Source organism: Sylvia atricapilla, chromosome 24, assembly GCF_009819655.1.
Source record: "Sylvia atricapilla isolate bSylAtr1 chromosome 24, bSylAtr1.pri, whole genome shotgun sequence".
In the NCBI taxonomy this organism is placed as follows: Eukaryota; Metazoa; Chordata; class Aves; order Passeriformes; family Sylviidae; genus Sylvia; species Sylvia atricapilla.
Window position 1 is genome coordinate 3,044,718 of NC_089163.1, and position 16,161 is coordinate 3,060,878.

Below are 16,161 nucleotides of genomic sequence, written 5' to 3' on the forward strand. Positions count from 1 at the left end.
GATTAAGGGAACGGGCGGGTGTGCTGTCGGCACCTCGGTCCTCCGGGCCGCCAGGGGGCAGTGTGTGAGGACGCACATACTGCCCCCTGGCGGCCCGGAGGAGGAAGGCGCCGCGCGCGGCAAGATGGCGGCGGCGGGTCCGGCCTCAGGCCCCGGGCGGCTCCCGGCTCGGCCCCGGCCCGGCCCCGCTCGGTTCCGCGGCTGCTTGGCCGGGGCGTTGTTGGGGGATTGCCTGGGAGCTGTTTTCGAAGGCAGGAGCGTCGTAAAGCTGCCAGAGCTGCTGAGTTTCCTCAAAGGACTGGAACCGGCGCCGCCTGAGGAGGGAGGGGAGGCGGCGGGGAGCGCACGTGGAGGTGCGTGAGGGGGAGCGCGGCGGGGAGCGGGGGCTGTCCCCTGGTCCCTCCTTCACATACCCCACCGTACACGGCACCCGGCACCTCAGAGATTCGGGTTAGACCCCAGCAGCCCCCAGAAGTGGGCTTGGGGGTGTTTGTGTCCGCGTCCTCAGCATCCTCCAGGACTGGGCTTTGACGTGTACCCAACCTGCAGAATCCCCAAACCTTCTGCTCCCTCAAAACACGGGTGCCCCCAGTCCTTAGCCCTCACCGGGTTGTGAAACATCTTCGCTGTGACTGCCCTGGCTGTCCCCTGTCCTGCCACCCTGTGCCTCTGTGCTGTGGGGTTCAACACCCGTTCCTGATTCCCTAAAGATTCCTTACGGACACCGCTGATACAGAGGGACCCGTGGTTTGCTTTGCTCGGCCCGTGCCGCTCCTATTCCAGGGAGCTGAGGTGGAGTGTGCTGTGAATGGTTGTGGCAGTGCTGGGGCATCAGCAAGGAGTAGAGGTACCAAAACTTTAGGAGGACAAGAGTGAGAGAAGCACAGAGCTGTTATTTAACTCTTAGGAAGTGATTGCAGCCTTCCAGTGCCTGAAGGGACTCTGCAGGAAAGATGGAGGCAGTTTAAAAAGGCCTGGAGTCACAGGACACAGGGAATGGCTTCCCACTGCCAGAGAGCAGGATTAGATGGGATATTGGGAAGGAATTCTTCCCCATGAGGGTGGGGAGGCCCTGGCACAGGTTGCCTGGAACAGCTGTGGCTGCCCCTGGATCCCTGAAAGTGTCCAAGGCCGGGTTGGATGGGGCTTGGAGCACCCTGGGACAGTGGAAGGTGTCTCTGCCTATGGCAGGGAGTGGAACAGGATGGGCTTTGAGGGCCCTTACAACCCAAACCATCCTGGAAATCTGTGATTCTGTGTTAGCCTGACTTTCTTCTCCATATATGCCTCTGGATGTCAGACATCTCCTGGCTCTTAGTTATCTTGAAGTGTGTCATTATAGCTGTGGATGCAGCTCCCTGTGTCTCCTTACTCTGTCAACCACGGCAGTGTCAACCTCAGAGTGCCACAGGACTTAAATCCAGGCAGGTTTGGGTTGGAATGCACCTTAAAGATCATCCTGCTCCATGTGCAGGGACACCTTCCACCGTCCCAGGCTTCTCCAAGCCCCATCCCACCCGGCCTTGGACTTCTCCAGGGATCCAGAGGCAGCCACAGCTGTGGCAGGGAACTTGTGACAGGCCTTGGAGGTGAGGGTGGTGCAGGCCAAGGGCAGGAGCAGTTTGTCCCTGGCTGCTGGTGTCACTCTTTGCCCTCCCGTTGCAGAGTCGCTGCTGTACACGGACGACACGGCCATGAGCAGGTCGGTGGTGCAGTCACTGCTGGCCAAGCGGGAGTTCGATGAGGTTGACATGGCCAAGAGGTGAGGATGAGGCTTCCTGAAGGTGTAACCATCACTGAGACTCTCTGTGGAAGGGGACAGGGGCTGAGGCAGACTAATTCTAATTATTAATTTTTGGAGGGGAGTAAGTTAGGAAAGAGGTGGTTAATCCTTTAGTTTGGTGTTGCTTTGCCATGCCTTGGACTGTGCAGCAGCATCAGCTGTAGTGTGGAGTCTGAAGCTGCCTTGACAAGGCAGTGCTGCTGTGTGTCAGCCTTGTGTGTGTTCACCTTTGGGGAGGATAATGCTTGGAGATTCCAGAAACATTTTTGTTTCATGTTTATTTGTTGCTATTTATGTTTGTACTGCCCTTAATTTAGCGAGAGAATGGGAGTGAGCTCAGCTTGACTCTGTTTATGATCCGTTTCCCTGATGAATCCGCAGCCCTGAGAGCATTTGGTTCCACTTAAGGGAAAGCATTTCTTTGTTTAGAAAACTCTTCCATTGAACTTGAACAAAAGACTTTCCTTGTGGTTGTGACCCACGGAAATGTTTCTAGTTTGCTTCTATTTTGAGGCAGAGTTGAGAGGGAAACAAGTGGGTTATGGAAGGTGATGTTTATACATCCTTCTTTCACACTGTTTTTTGGGAATTGTTCCCCTGCAGAACTGAATCACTGAGCCCTGACCTGTCACTAATTTACATGTGTGTTATTAATTCACTTTAGCAGAGGCTTCATCCAGTCACAAACCCCAGTAACAGACCAAACCCCCCGGCTGTTTTCCCCCCTGCCCACACCAGGTTTGCTGAGGAGTACAAGAAAGAACCCAGCAGAGGCTATGGGATGGCCGTGGTCAATGTCTTCAAGAAGCTCCTGAGCCCCAAATGCAGCGATGTGTTTGAGCCCGCGAGAGCCCAGTTCAACGGGAAGGGCTCCTACGGGAACGGCGGGGCCATGAGGGTGGCCGGCATCTCCCTCGTCTACTCCGACGTCCAGGATGTCAAGAAGGTACTGGAACATTCTGGGCTTCTCTGGGTGTCCCTGCTGTCCCCTGGGAGCCAGGGGAGTGTCCCAGGAAGCTTTGCTGACACTGGGGTTTCTCCGGCAGTTTGCGAAGCTGAGCGCGGAGCTGACCCACGCCAACTCCCTGGGCTACAACGGGGCCATCCTGCAGGCCCTGGCTGTGCACCTGGCACTGCAGGAAGGGCTCAGCAGGGAAACCTTCCTGGAGCAGCTCATCAGCCACATGGAGCACGTGGAGGCAGATGACAAGTCTCTCAGTGATGCCCGAGCGTGAGTAGCATGGGGAAATCACCAACCCTGCTGTGGTGGTTTGTTCTGGCTCTTCATGTTCTCCCCTCTTCACTGCACTCTCTGTTTGCAGGCTGGGATTTGAGGATTTACCATTTTCCAGGCGTCTAAAGAAAATCAAGGAATTTTTGGAGCTCAGTAATGTTCCCAAAGAAGATGTGTTGTTTGAGTTGGGTGAGTACCTTTCTTAGTACAAGCATTAGGAAAGCTGGAAGCAAGACTAAGCAAGCCTGGTAGATGTGTGTTTCCCCAGATTCCTCTTCAGCTGGTGCTGCCTGTCAGGCACAGAATATGCTGGAAAAGCAGTCTGTGCTCACCAGTCAGTAATTCTGAGTCTCAAACCAGTGATTTCCTCTGTGTATTGATAGGAAAAAAAAAAAGTCTTGCTAAGGGAAATTTACCTTGCGTAATGTTTCTTAACATTCCAAGATCTCTTAAGGGCTTTTGGGTCATCATGTTGAATGGAAATGAGTAGAATATATGGCCAGGCTATACTGAAGTAACTGGGAATTGCTCTGCAGGATGTGAGTGGTACTGGGAGGTTTCTGAGGGACAAACTTTTGCACTTTCTCTTGGTAAAATCCATGATACCTTTATGGAAAGACACTAGCAACAGCAAGTTGCAGAGGGTGCTGACAAGGTGTGTTCCAGGCAATGGCATCGCTGCGCTGCGCTCCGTCCCCACTGCCATTTACTCCTTCCTGCGCTGCATGGACACTGACCCCGACATTCCTGAGCACTACAACGCCCTGCAGAGAACCATCATCTACTGCATCTCCCTGGGCGGGGACACGGACACCATCGCCACCATGGCGGGGGCCATCGCCGGCGCCTACTACGGGGAGGAGCAGGTGCCCCCGAGCTGGGAGCAGAGCTGTGAGGCTTTCCAGGAGACCCAGAGGATGGCCAAGAGCCTCTATGAACTCTACTGCCAGCGGCTCTGAGCCGCAGGGCAGCTGCAGGGCTTTCCTGAAGGCGAAGGGATGGTCAGCTCTGCCTCTCTGGTCAGACCCAGCGGTGGATCTGCACCATCGGTGACACCAGCGAGCCTCACCTGGGAAGGGAGCCTGCTGCTCTCAGCTGGGAGCCTGAGCCAGCTTGGAAAAGGGGACATCCCCTTCAGTCATGGATCAGCAGGGAAGTGGCTGCACTTGGACAGTGCGTGCAGCTCCCCAGGTGTACATGAGTGACTTATTTTCCATAGGATTCTGCTGCTTGCTTTGTCCACCGTTGTGCCATTTGTCTTTGCAGTTACTGGTGGGTGTCTGAATCCGTGGACTTTCTCCCTGTTTTCCTCTGATCTTGTGTTCATGGGGTGTGTTTTGCTGGTCAGTGGCTTGTCCAGTGGCTTTGGGAGTCTCCACACCCCTGGTACAGCAGCAGGTCATTCTCAGCTGGCCAGATAAGGGATGTCACAGGAGTCACCAGAGAGGCCTGGTGGCCCAGGTTGTCACCTATGCTGAGTTGGGATAATGGAGCACAGATTTCTGGGATGGTCTGTTGCCTTAAAGGCAGAATGAGAAGGACCAGAGAAGGGAGAAGGGATTTATTTGCATTGCTGATGGCTCTGTGAGACCTTTGATGCCTGCAGGCAATCCCAACTGGGTCATTGTCCCTGCTGGGAGAGGGTGTCACTAATTATTGCTCCTCCTGTGCCCTTGGCCCTGTGATCCAACAGGCACCTGCTGCACTTTGTGCCCCCTTGCACAGCTGCTATCACACTGCTGCAGCCACTCTGGCTGCTGCTGTGTTCCTAATCCATGCATCCTGTATTTTTCAACTCCTGTATATGCCCCGAGCACCAAGTGAGATTCTTGTTTAATTCACAGAATACCCCAAATTGAAAGGGACTCACAAGGATCTTGAGAGTCTAGCTCCTGTGGAGTGGAGGTATTACAGGGTATGCCTGCTTCTGCTGCAGTCACTCACAAAAGTGACTTGAGCAGGATGCAGGAGTTATCACAGTCTCAGCTTCTGTACTTGGTAAAAACTGCCCCAAAATTAAAGGGAAAGGTGGGTTAATTGGGGACATCAGTATTTAAAGAAGCTGGTGCTGGTGGCCAAGAACATTCTAGCACAGCTGTGTTCCAGAATCTTACATTTAAAACCTTCTCCTAGTGGAGCTGATCAAAAAGGGAGAAACAGCTTGGGAATGGCACATCTAGAAAGGGTTGGAAACTTTTTAATAATTGAAAACAAAATGTCATCGTATGGAAATGTTTATAAACTTAAATGTGACAGTGTAACTCTTGTTATTTCTCCAGTTATGTCTTGTGACACCAGGAAGTGGCCGTGGTGCTCCCCAGTGGTGTCAGCACGTGGTGGCTGCATGCACATGTGGGAATTTGGCTGCCACAGGTCCTTCCAGTTTTCCCTGTTGTCTGCTTCCTTCAAGTGCCAGTCTTTTGTGTGATGCTATAATGGGTTTTCCTTGTATAAATGGATTCTTGTCCTGGGAACATGTGGAATTTTGGTCTGTTGTATATTTTTGTATTGTGCTGCAGATCTGAGCTGTAAAATACCAGGTTTTCCACATTATTCTGCCAGAGAGGCAACCAGATTCATGTAATTATTTAAAAGAAGATATTTTTCTTTTAAAGCAGCTTTATAATTTTAAATGTTTGGAAGTCCTGACAAGCAAAGAGCTCCTGTTTAAAGACTAGAGCTCTTTGAGCCTGAATTTAGATGTGTACTAAACCCTTCAGTTTACTTGGAAAGAAGTAAAATCCCTGAGTTGTCTTTGTTAAGTAGCCACTGCTCCTGTGTTTTCACTCAAGTTGTGCATCCTCAGTGCCAAGAGGACAGGAGTGATTCTTGGTACAAGGGTGAGTTGACACTGGGCATTGTGGGGAAGGCCTCTTTTCCTTCTCAGCCTGTGGAAGGAGTTCAGGTGCTGGAATCCAGCATGTGGTGACTGTGCAGAGACCAGGGAATTCACTGGGAGCCTCATGAATGGCAGCAGAGTATGGCCTGCTCCTTGGAATGAGCTTTTGAAGGTGCCTGTGTGTCAGCCAAGCTTCCCTGGAAATGTTTTGCCTCTGCCGGGTGAGATCAGGTGGGAAAACACATTTTCTTCTCTTTGGACTGTGAGCCTGTGAAGGTGCTTTGCAGATTCACCAGTCCTGGGACTCCTGACTCCCTCAGGCTGGAGGCTGGCTGTGCACAAGGTGTGTGATGTAGGATGGAAAAATCATGAAAAAAAAACACAGAAGGGAAAGGGGATCCCTAAGATTTCCACCTGAGTCCCTCAAATTAATAATCACCAGGCTGGAAGAATTTGAGTTTCAACCTTTTCTAAAACTGAATTTCTGGAGACAGGAGTCTTTTCCTTAACCACAAGACACATGCAATAACATTTTGCATATTAATCAGGGAATCTGCTGGGAATGAGCAAGATGATTTGAGGTGGAAATAAGAGTGTAAGAGAACTGTATGAGACAGAGCAAGTCCCAGGACAAAGCACAGCTGAGCCCACCTCTATACAATAAGTTTTATTGATGTTTGTCAATACAATCAAGTACTGCAGTTTTAGTTGTGAAGAGCAGGTCAGTTTTGGGTCACAAAGAGTGCATTTTAAACCAACTTTTACTAGGACAGTGCATGTAATAAGTATTTACAAAACTAAAAACCTCTATATACTAGGTTAGAAATGAAGATACTAGAGGCAAATTTAAAAAAAATAGTAAGAATTTGTATATAAAAATGCACATTGTAATGCAGTTTTCAGCATTAAAAATAGACATACCTCATCCAACCCAACCTTTTTTATTCTTGTGATTGAAACCAAAATCCCACGCGCTCACACACACGACAGAAAATAATCCTTTCTGCTGGCTAATATGTACTCAGTATTCCAGAAAAAAAAAAAATCCTTCTGGAGAGTGAACAGCCTCCCTCATCCTGTGCATCTTTTTTTTTTTAGCCTAACTATGTGCGTGTAATATCTTTGCTTTCCATTAGTGTGTAAATGTAAGAGGTTAAATAGCTGCGAGGGGTGATTATTGGTTTGCTCTGCACGTGAAGGGAAAGTGGAATTACAAAACAGTATCTACAGCACAAACTTAATCTAGGGGTGGTTACAGTGAGGAGTTTGGTCGTTGCTTTTTGCCAGCTCGAACAAGAAGTTTGGAATGAAGCAGAACAGAACAAGAAGAGTTTGGCTGTAGATTAGGCACAGTATAAATAAGTCGCTTTGAGGAGCAGGATGAAGCTCCCACCAGGTGTGGCAGCTCCTGGCCTTGCACGAGGCTGGACCAGCTCAAATCCCTCTGTTCTCCACAGGAAAGGAGAGAAGACCCTTCCCAGCACCCTCCCCTACCAAACCTGGGCTTGGAAAAATCATCTGAGCTTCCACTTTTAATTTTAGGGACTGTTCCTGCTGGGAAATGCTCCTGTTCCTGCTGGGAAACAGCCTGTTAGGATCACAACCCAAACGGTCCTGACCCTGCCCTCAGGAGTTAAAAATGTCCAGTGGGATCAGACACCTTTCAGCTCGAAGAGGTTCATCTCTGCATGAAACTTGCAGCTTTAAGGAGAGAAATTCACAGGGAGAAGATCCCCAGGAGGGGACAAACAGCCCCAACAACCAGTGCCCAGATCACTGGCCTTCCAACTGCAAATTTCCTTCTTGTGTTTCTTAATACTAAGGATAGACAAGTTTTAAAAAGGAAGGCCTGAATGGCAAGAGGCAGAAACACAGGACAGGCTTGAGGAGAAAACAAACAAGCAAAACAGGAAAAGAAGAGCTGTTTAAATATCTCATAGAGTCCATCTGGAAAACAAGCCTGGTCCCAGTCTTCCTACGTTTCTTTGGCCATCAAACAGGCTTTAGGAAAATGCAAAGGTCAGAGCTGGTGACCAAATTGTTGCTGTTTCTCAGGGATGTGCCTTTGCAGAGGGACATGCAATGGGATATGCACATGGGTTGACTTCAGCAGCATGCTCCTGGCCTGGGATGAGCAGCATCCCTGTCCTGGAAGTGGCAGTGACTGTTGTACTGTGAGAAAACCTGCAGAGCCACAGGATCTATGTGGGGCAGTGCCATCCTGCCTAGCCCAGAGCCCTGCAGCTCGTGCTCAGATGGGTCAGTAACGCTCCAAGCATTTGAGAGACAAAGTGGTAGCAACAGGCAAATGTTGATTTCTTTAACCTAAGTCACAGAGTGGCCCCAGGGCTGGTGCCCTGTCACAGGTACATATTGCACTACACTTGTAAGTAAGTGATGTTCTTAAATGGGTCATAGCACCGTGGTGAAATCACTGTGTGGAAAGTTAGAACCAGCACTATTTTTTCATAATTCCAAGATCCCCAGAGAAAGGGGGGACACCAATGCAAGAGTTCACACATCCCGAAATAGTGAGACAGAAAAAGCAAGTTGTCCATAGGCACTTCCTTATGTCACACCAGCTGGCACCACCATGAGCTGGGCTCACACTGCCATCCTCGTGTGGGCAGAGATGCTCCTGAGGCCAAGCAAGTCTTTGGGCTGCAGAGACAGACAGGACAGGACCAGCCCTTGGACTTCCCAGCAGGTGAATGGAGAGAGCAGATCGTTGTTCATCATGAGGGTCCCAGCTTCCCTCACTGCCTTTGGAACTGGTCGTGGCATCCTCCCAGGTACCAGTGCCTGGATGATTTTATTCCTAAAGTTGCTGGGGGGGAGGGTTAAAAATAATATTTACTTCTTAGAAGAAGGTGCTTATGCAAAGTGTTCCACTCTTTAGGATTATAAATCCAACCACACTGAATCCGGAGTGAAGCGGAGAGACTGCCCCAAAGCACAGTCTGGAAAAACAGGCATCAGTGAGCCTGGAACTTGGGCATCTGATGGTTTGGAAGGAAATTTCTCAATCCAGCGTGGATCCCTGCTGCTGTATGGGTTTGTGTAAGTGCCTGGGACCCTGTTTTGGTCACTAAACACGCCAGCCATGACACAGCTGGATTTATCTAGCATTCCAAATGGGAAATGAGGGCACACGATACAGACCACGGGGGTCTGCTCTTCCAGCTGACCCTCTCTGGATCACAGAGCCAGATCCTTGCCATCCCAAGCGTGTTCCTGTGTTTGATGTCCAGTCACTGGGGTATTTATTCCAAATATGCTTTGTTGAGGAAGTCGCTCCCCTCCCTCCCTTCTCCCTCCCCCAAAAAAAGAAAGATAGATGGATAGATGTCTCTTTCGCGATTACCCTCTTGACTCATGGATCAAACAGCGTGAAGCAAGGTCCCATGACAACGTCTTGCGCGTTCTTCCCAGTGATTTTTCTTTTTTGTATTTATTTTAAAACACTTTTTTATAAAAAAAAAAAAAATAAAGAAGACAGTTTATGGCTAAAGTGGGTGAAAAGGAAACGTGCCCAACAGCCGTTATGTGGGGCAGAGCAGGAACCCGGAGAAGGAGGAGTGGATGTATTCCGTGGAGTACAGCCCATTGGCCTGGTCCGAGGGCATTTGTACCCAGACCTGGTCGTTCTCCTTGAGTTCAAGCACGGCACTGCCCGAGGCCTGGTCCAGGTACCCCTTTTTGTACTCATCGTAGGTGTAGGTGGCTGGCACGTTGTTCTTATACAGGGCCACCCAAACGTTGGTCCCTTTGACGTGCACGTGGTAGGCAAAGTAGTAGATTCCGGATACGGGGCAGGTGAAGATCCCGGTGACCGGGTTGTAGCCGTTGTGCCCGTTGTACAAGGTCCGGTCAAACTTGACGGGCATTCCGGATGCGGGGAAGGGGGAGGTGAGGATGGCGGTGAAGGCCGGCGCGATGCGGGCGGCGAGCTCTCCTCGGCCGTACTGTGGCTTGCCCGGCTTCCCGTTGCCCAGCACAGCCCCCTCCACGCCGCCGTCCGGCAGGTGCAGCCCCGCGATGCCCGTCTCATCCAGCACTCCCGGCGCTCCTGGCGGCCCAGGTGGCCCCGGTGGGCCTGGTGGCCCGTTCAGCCCTGGTGTTCCTGGCATTCCGGGTGGGCCGATGGGTCCGGCCATGCCAGGCTCGCCGGTCTTCCCCTCGCCGGGAATGCCAGGGAGGCCGGGCTCCCCTTTCAGGCCTGGTAACCCCTGAGGCCCCATGGGACCGGCAGGTCCTTGCAATCCCGGGATGCCAGAGGGGCCCCTGAGCCCCGGCTGCCCCGGGATCCCACCGTCCCCCTTGGGCCCGGGGCCACCCGTTAATCCCGGCACCCCCGGAAGGCCGATGAACCCCGGTTCACCTTTGGGGCCCGTTGGGCCGGGAGGTCCCAGTGACCCGGGCAGGCCCCTTTCTCCTGGCACCCCCGGCTTCCCCGCGAAGCCGTTCGGGCCCTGGTCACCGCGCATCCCCGGCATTCCCGGGGGCCCGCTCGGCCCCACGTCCCCCTTGGGGCCGGGCAGCCCGTGCTTCCCCGGCAGCCCCATGATCCCCGGCGGGCCCGGCGGGCCGATGATGCCGGCAGGGCCTGGCTCACCCGGCTCCCCATCAACGCCGGGCTCCCCCTTATCGCCGATGGCTCCCTGTGCCCCGGGCTGCCCGCGGTCTCCTTTCAGGCCGGGCATGCCTGGCTTCCCATAGCCCGTGGGGCCGGGCAGGCCGGGGAGGCCGCGGATGCCGGGCTCTCCCTTCGGTCCCACGGGGCCCTGTATCCCCGGCACCCCCGCGACTCCCGGGACACCGATCCCATCGATCCCGGGGGGTCCCCGCGGCCCCACAGGGCCGGGCTCCCCGGTGACACCCGGCCCGCCCGGAGGACCCATGTCACCCTTGTCCCCGGGCGCGCCCGGCAGCCCGGCGAGGCCAGGCTTCCCAACGCCGGCCGGCCCCGGCGGCCCCGCAGGGCCGGGAGGGCCCCCGTTCCCCCGGGGCCCCGGTAAGCCTGGCTTCCCCACGCCGTTTTCACCCTTCATCCCTCGTTCTCCGCGGGGACCCGGCTCTCCTTTCGGGCCAGGCTCTCCCCGAAAGCCGGGCAGGCCGGGGCCGCCCTGGGGACCCGGCTTCCCGTTGACAGAGAGGCCGGCCGGGCCGGGCAGCCCCGGCGGGCCGGGGAGTCCCCTCGGCCCTTGCTCCCCACGCATGCCAGGCTCGCCCTTGGCTCCGGGCATCCCTTTCATACCGGCCTTTCCGGGGAGTCCTGGGATGCCGGGTTTCCCGATGCCCGAGAAGCCAGGGGGCCCAGCGGGCCCAGGCTGGCCGTGCATTCCCGGTTTCCCCGTGCCCGGTTTTCCTGGGTATCCTGGCGGCCCCGGGGGTCCACGCGGGCCGGGCTTCCCTGGCGGTCCTGGCTCCCCTTTGAGGTCCATGGGCAGCAGTGGTGGCATGTCTGTGGAGAGAGGACACACAGAGCGTCACTAGAGCTGGTGGTGGGCAAGGAGTGTCCTTGGGATGTTGGGGTCTCTGAGTGGCCTGGGCTGGGCTCGAAGGGGGACCCTTCCACTTAAACAGCTTCCTGAGCTTCCTTCAGCAGGGCTGTCCTGGGCCAAGGCCCAGACTTCTCATTCCAGCTGCACATCACATCCCTCCATGATGTCAAGTGACACCATGGAAGGTGCCAGTGCTTGCTGTCAGCTCTGGCAGGGCTATTTTGTGATGAGTTACAAAAACACTGCAGGGTGTTTTTGGAGCCAGATTCAAACCTCCTGCTGCCTCACTTCCCAGCGGCCTCGAAAGCACCGTGGGATTCAGTTGCTCCTGCCTGGGCTCAGCTGAGAGGATGGCGACAGAACGAGCCAAGACAGGATAATCCCTCACCCCGTCCTGCGAGTCCAGGGCCTTGGGAGACCTTTAATCCTTTTGGATTAAAAGGAAAACTCTTGGACATGTACTTGAGAGCCTGAGGAGGCAATGGGTGTATGGGTTAGGCCATGCCCACAGTGCTTGCTGGCGCAGCTCCCGAGTCCAGCAAGGCAGAGAAAAACCAAAAAGCAAAAGAGCTCTGGGGATGGAGGAGAAGCCAAGAGCTGGGAGGGAAATGCAGCCTCAGCTCCGTCCAAATGAGTCAGCCCAGCTGGGAATAGGCTGCAACCACTTGACATTTCAAGAATTTATTGAGGTCTTTTGCAAACGGATATAAGAAAGAAACTAATGGGCTGAGAGACTCCAAAGGCAAGGAGAGGCAGATGACATGCCCACCACAGCTCAGCATGGAAAGCACAGACATAATAACTCCTCGAGGCTGGCCCAGGCAGGGTGTCACCACCCACGTGACACCAGGAAAGGGTGAGAAAGAATAAATCTGACAAACACTTTTTTGGGCAGTTTGAAATGAAGGAAACACTCGTCAGTCACATGTACACGGGACAATGATGAGAAGTACGAAAGGCAGAGGACAGGGTTGTGATATCTTGTGTGAATTTAAATCAAATCTGCCCAAGGGAGATCATTCCAATTGGGAAAAGGTCTATATGGACAAGTTCCTGGGATAGGGATGGATCCCGCCTGGGGTGGGAGCAGGACACAAGGCTGCATGCCACAGTCCCCAAGGTCTGCCAGTCTGCCCCCTCGGTGAGCCAAGCTGGGCTTTGGGAGCACGGACACACGTGGTGCTGGGATCCGCCAGCACGGAGATTTCCTCAGTCAACGGGAAAAGCTTATGGGAGATTTGAGACACGTGAAAAGAATAACTGTGGCAGCAGCAGGCACAGCTCCCGGAGCATCAGAGGTGGCTTTGCCTGCCCTAAACTCAGCAATTAGCTCTGGCCCTTCCCAGCCCGGTGCTGCTGTGTTTTTCTTTGGGTAAAGGAAACATTTTTAGAGCTTATCTATAAATCAAAGCCTGGCCCACGTCCTCAGCTGTAGCTGCTGTCACTTGGCTCTCTTGATGAAGGAAATACTTGTCTGTCATGACACTGCCACTGGATTTCTGTAAGCTTCTGCTCTTCACCCCAAAAAATGGTGTGGGAAAGAGGGCAAGGGAGCTATGCAGGGCTGCACTATTTCTGGGGTTTGGATCCTGGAAAAAAAAAATCCTCCAGAAAATTATTTCAATGTGTTTTCTCCCCCCACTTTTTCTTTTTAATTTTTTTTTTTTTTGCAATGGTTTGAAATGAATTAGTTTTCTAGGTCATTTTGCATGGAATCAGAACAAGGATCTACAGCTGAGCCCACGAAGGAAGGAAAAAGCACACACACACTCTCTCACACAAGGCAGTGGAGAGAAACGCCAGGCGGGAGCTGCCAGCTTGCAGGCGGCCAAAAAAGCAGACGGGAAAACCAAACCGGGGCCGTCAGCAGAGAGAAACTGGGACACTGCAGCCCCACTGGTGTCCGATTTCAAAAGCCCATGTCTTACCACAGACACATGTCTCGGAGCTCTGTGCTTCGCAGCACCAGCGTGGGGTTCTGTTCCCCTCGAAGCCTGAACAGAGCTGCCGTGAATATTAACGCGGAGCCAGCTGGGGCAGGGGACGGGACAGGAATGACCCCAGGGAGCTCCCACCACGGATCGTTCCACCTCCTGAAGGGCAGAGACATGCTCAGGTGGCTGCTGCAGCCCCTCTGGAGCTCTATTCATCCCGGTAAGGACCCCTCCTGCCTGGGGAAGGGACCCAGCAGCGCAGACCGGCCAGCAGAGGAATAATCCAGGCGGATGGGAAGTGGTTCCCAGCCACGAGCAGCCAGCAGCGGGTCTGGCCAGCGCGGCCAGATGACACTGCAGGAAGGAGAGGTTGGCTGCTCTGTGGCGGAGCCCAGCCGAGCTTGTTCCAGAGCTGCTGCCAAGCCCTGTCTCGTGAGAGAGTTTCACAGGCTCACAGGGATGTTGCGTGGGATCAGTGTTTTAGCACCTCTCATACTGTCTCCCAGCAGCGGGTGCCCCAGCACGGCACTCACTTGTGGGTTTACCTGGCTGCAGGGCCATCGACATAGCTTATAAATGAAGCCAAAATAAACCCCAATGTGCAAATCTCTGCTTCAACGTTCTGAGCATTTCAGCATTTAGCAGCATCTCCTCCCGTCACAGAGCTCCGTCTGTGCTCTGGGGCAGCTATTTTTGGGTGAGAAAAGCTGTCTGGCACCCTGAGGAAAGCTGTCCCTCACCTGGAGGCAGGAGGGAACCCCGAGGCGGGGGTCCCAGCCCCGCGGCCAGGCTGCGGCAGCCCGGGGCCCCGCACAGCTCCCGCCGGCTCGGGGGAACCCGCAGGGGCACGGCACAGCCCTGCGCCGTCGCGGCCAGTCAGCTGAGCTCCCCGAGCAGGGCAGAAGGCCAGCAGGGATTTTCCTTGCCAAATTAGAGGTTAAGCAGAGATGGGAGCTCGGTGGGATCCAGGAGGCACCGGCTTCCCCAGCTGCCTCTGTGCGGCCCCACAGCCGGTGGCTCGGGCTGCAGCTGTCCCTGCTTTCCCCATGTCCTGTCCCCCAGCTGTCCTCTCCTCCCCAAGGGTTTTAGAAGAGTAATGTCCAGGGGACTTCTGTGCTCTGCCCTGCCTCATTGTCCCCTCTGCCTGGTCTAACCCGGCAGAACTTGTCCAAACCCCTCCTTGCCCCAGCCTGGCACACTCGCTGCTCTCCCCGCTGTAAGCAGCATTGCTCAGAGGCAGTGCAAGCCGCTCCCATGCATAGGAAGAAGGGGAAAAAAGAAGGGAGAACAGCAGGGAGAGATTTGAATTCAGTCCCACCAGCAGCTGAAGTGTTCCTGTGCTACGCTGGAAGGTTTTGGCTCTGGCTGGGATTCAGGGAGCAGCTTTACAACAGCTGGGAAGAGGGCAGGGAGGGGGGGGCTTGTAGCACACTTCGGCTCTGGGTTTTGCTGTGTTTTTTCTGACACATGTGCTGAGCTGAACTCCTGATAAGCCATTCAGCCCTCCAGTAAATCAGCCACCGGTGGCCCAGCCTTCTCCAGTTTCTCCTCTCAGAGCCAAAACTTCAGCTCCTGGGAGGATCCAGGTCTGTGACGACCGGTGGGGAGACTCCAGTGACTCTTTCCAAGGGCCAAGCACTGACCTGGCTGGTCTGGATACCTGAGCCCAGGAGTGCCCCATCCCTTGGTGGTGCCAGCACTGGGGTGGGTGCAGGCAGGGCAGCTGGGGACAGGGGATTTCAGAAGCCTGGGGGTGCTGGAGCCCTGGCTGTGCAGAGCAATGACCCTGGTGCCTTGGCCTCTCTGGGTGCACGTCACTCAGTAGGGAGCGATTTAATACGTGTGGAGTTTCTGGTCGCTCCTCTCTGAGGGAGGAAATGTCTTTCTCCTGCTTTTCCCTTGCCAGGCTGTGTCTCAGCTCCAGCCTTGGCACTCTTTCCTTTCCCAGCTGCTGCAAAATGCAGACAGGGAAACGGAATAGGTGGAGGAGTGGAAAAAGCCTTGCCAGGACAGCTCAGGTTTAACAGCAGGGAGAGGCAGAGACGGTGACTGCTGGGGCTTCTGTGCCTCCCGCTGCTGGGGATGGGCAGGAGGGCAGGAGCCAGAGGCTGAAGGGTTCCCTCTGTCCCCTGGCTCCCAGACCAAGGTGCCCTCCCAGCCCCAGCAAAGGGCTTCAGTTCCTTACTGAGCTTTATCTGTGTCCATTCTGTCCTTTTGCAGTGGGTTAAAGACCCAAATGGTCCCTCCATGCTTGGCCAAAAGTGTTTTGGACAGCAGCACCTTCAGCTGTGCCAGGCAGCTCCCAGGAGCTCTGACCCTGAAGGTAGAGGGTGACAAGTGCCCAATGGCTGTGAGGTGACATGTCCCCTTCCCACTGCCCCGTGTCCTCCCACAGTCCCTCAGAGTGCATCCCTTACCCAGGTACTGCCCTTTGCCTTCACGGAACGGGGGTCCCAGGGGTCCCTTCACCATGGGCTGCATGTACTTGACTTGAGCGTAGCCCCCCACGCCGCCTCCCGCGGCCGAGCGAGGGCCCATCGCCGTCACCAGCGTCCCCAGCATCACCACGGCGTCCAGCAGCATCCTGCTCCCACGGCTCCTGCAGACAAAGCAACAGTGACAGAGATTGGGGACACACCCCCGCCTCACCAGCACCAGCTGGGAGCCTGAGAATGATCCCCGTGGCAGTGGGGCTCCCTTGAATTTGCCTTTTTGTGGATCAGAGATATCCTGAATGTGTTGTCCTTCCTGACACACCACAGCTGGGAGATGCATGGTAAATACAGTTTATAGGATTCTAGTCTTTTCAACCTCAGTGATTCAGAATTACTGAGGTTGAAAAAGACCTCTGAGACCATTGAGGCCAA

General features: G+C 54.3%; 2 protein-coding genes across 2 annotated transcripts; one reads left to right on the forward strand and one right to left on the reverse strand.

The window, feature by feature from the left end:
* Positions 1–119: 119 nt before the first annotated feature.
* ADPRS (ADP-ribosylserine hydrolase) lies at positions 120–5,782 on the forward strand. Its single transcript, XM_066335385.1, has 6 exons — positions 120–353; positions 1,666–1,762; positions 2,522–2,729; positions 2,830–3,014; positions 3,106–3,206; positions 3,684–5,782. Exons 1-6 carry the CDS (start codon positions 125–127, stop codon positions 3,974–3,976), a joined length of 1,113 nt encoding a protein of 370 aa, XP_066191482.1. The 5' UTR covers positions 120–124; the 3' UTR covers positions 3,977–5,782.
* Positions 5,783–6,510: 728 nt separating this feature from the next.
* COL8A2 (collagen type VIII alpha 2 chain) lies at positions 6,511–15,873 on the reverse strand. The gene is made up of 2 exons (XM_066335384.1): positions 15,712–15,873; positions 6,511–11,320 (listed from the first exon to the last, which is right to left on the reverse strand). The coding sequence occupies exons 1-2, from the start codon at positions 15,854–15,856 to the stop codon at positions 9,399–9,401; spliced, it is 2,067 nt and encodes a 688-aa protein (XP_066191481.1). The 5' UTR covers positions 15,857–15,873; the 3' UTR covers positions 6,511–9,398.
* Positions 15,874–16,161: the final 288 nt, after the last annotated feature.

What these genes read in the sequence shown, in the direction of transcription:
- ADPRS (XM_066335385.1), top strand. Translation starts at nt 125, where the DNA reads ATGGCGGCGGCGGGTCCGGCCTCAGGCCCCGGGCGGCTCCCGGCTCGG. An exon ending in ACGTCCAGGATGTCAAGAAG is followed by an intron (nt 2,730 to 2,829) that starts GTACTGGAACAT and finishes TTTCTCCGGCAG; the next exon opens with TTTGCGAAGCTGAGCGCGGA. An exon ending in AGATGTGTTGTTTGAGTTGG is followed by an intron (nt 3,207 to 3,683) that starts GTGAGTACCTTT and finishes GGTGTGTTCCAG; the next exon opens with GCAATGGCATCGCTGCGCTG.
- COL8A2 (XM_066335384.1), bottom strand. Translation starts at nt 15,856, where the DNA reads ATGCTGGGGACGCTGGTGACGGCGATGGGCCCTCGCTCGGCCGCGGGA. An exon ending in AGGCAAAGGGCAGTACCTGG is followed by an intron (nt 11,321 to 15,711) that starts GTAAGGGATGCA and finishes CTCTCTCCACAG; the next exon opens with ACATGCCACCACTGCTGCCC.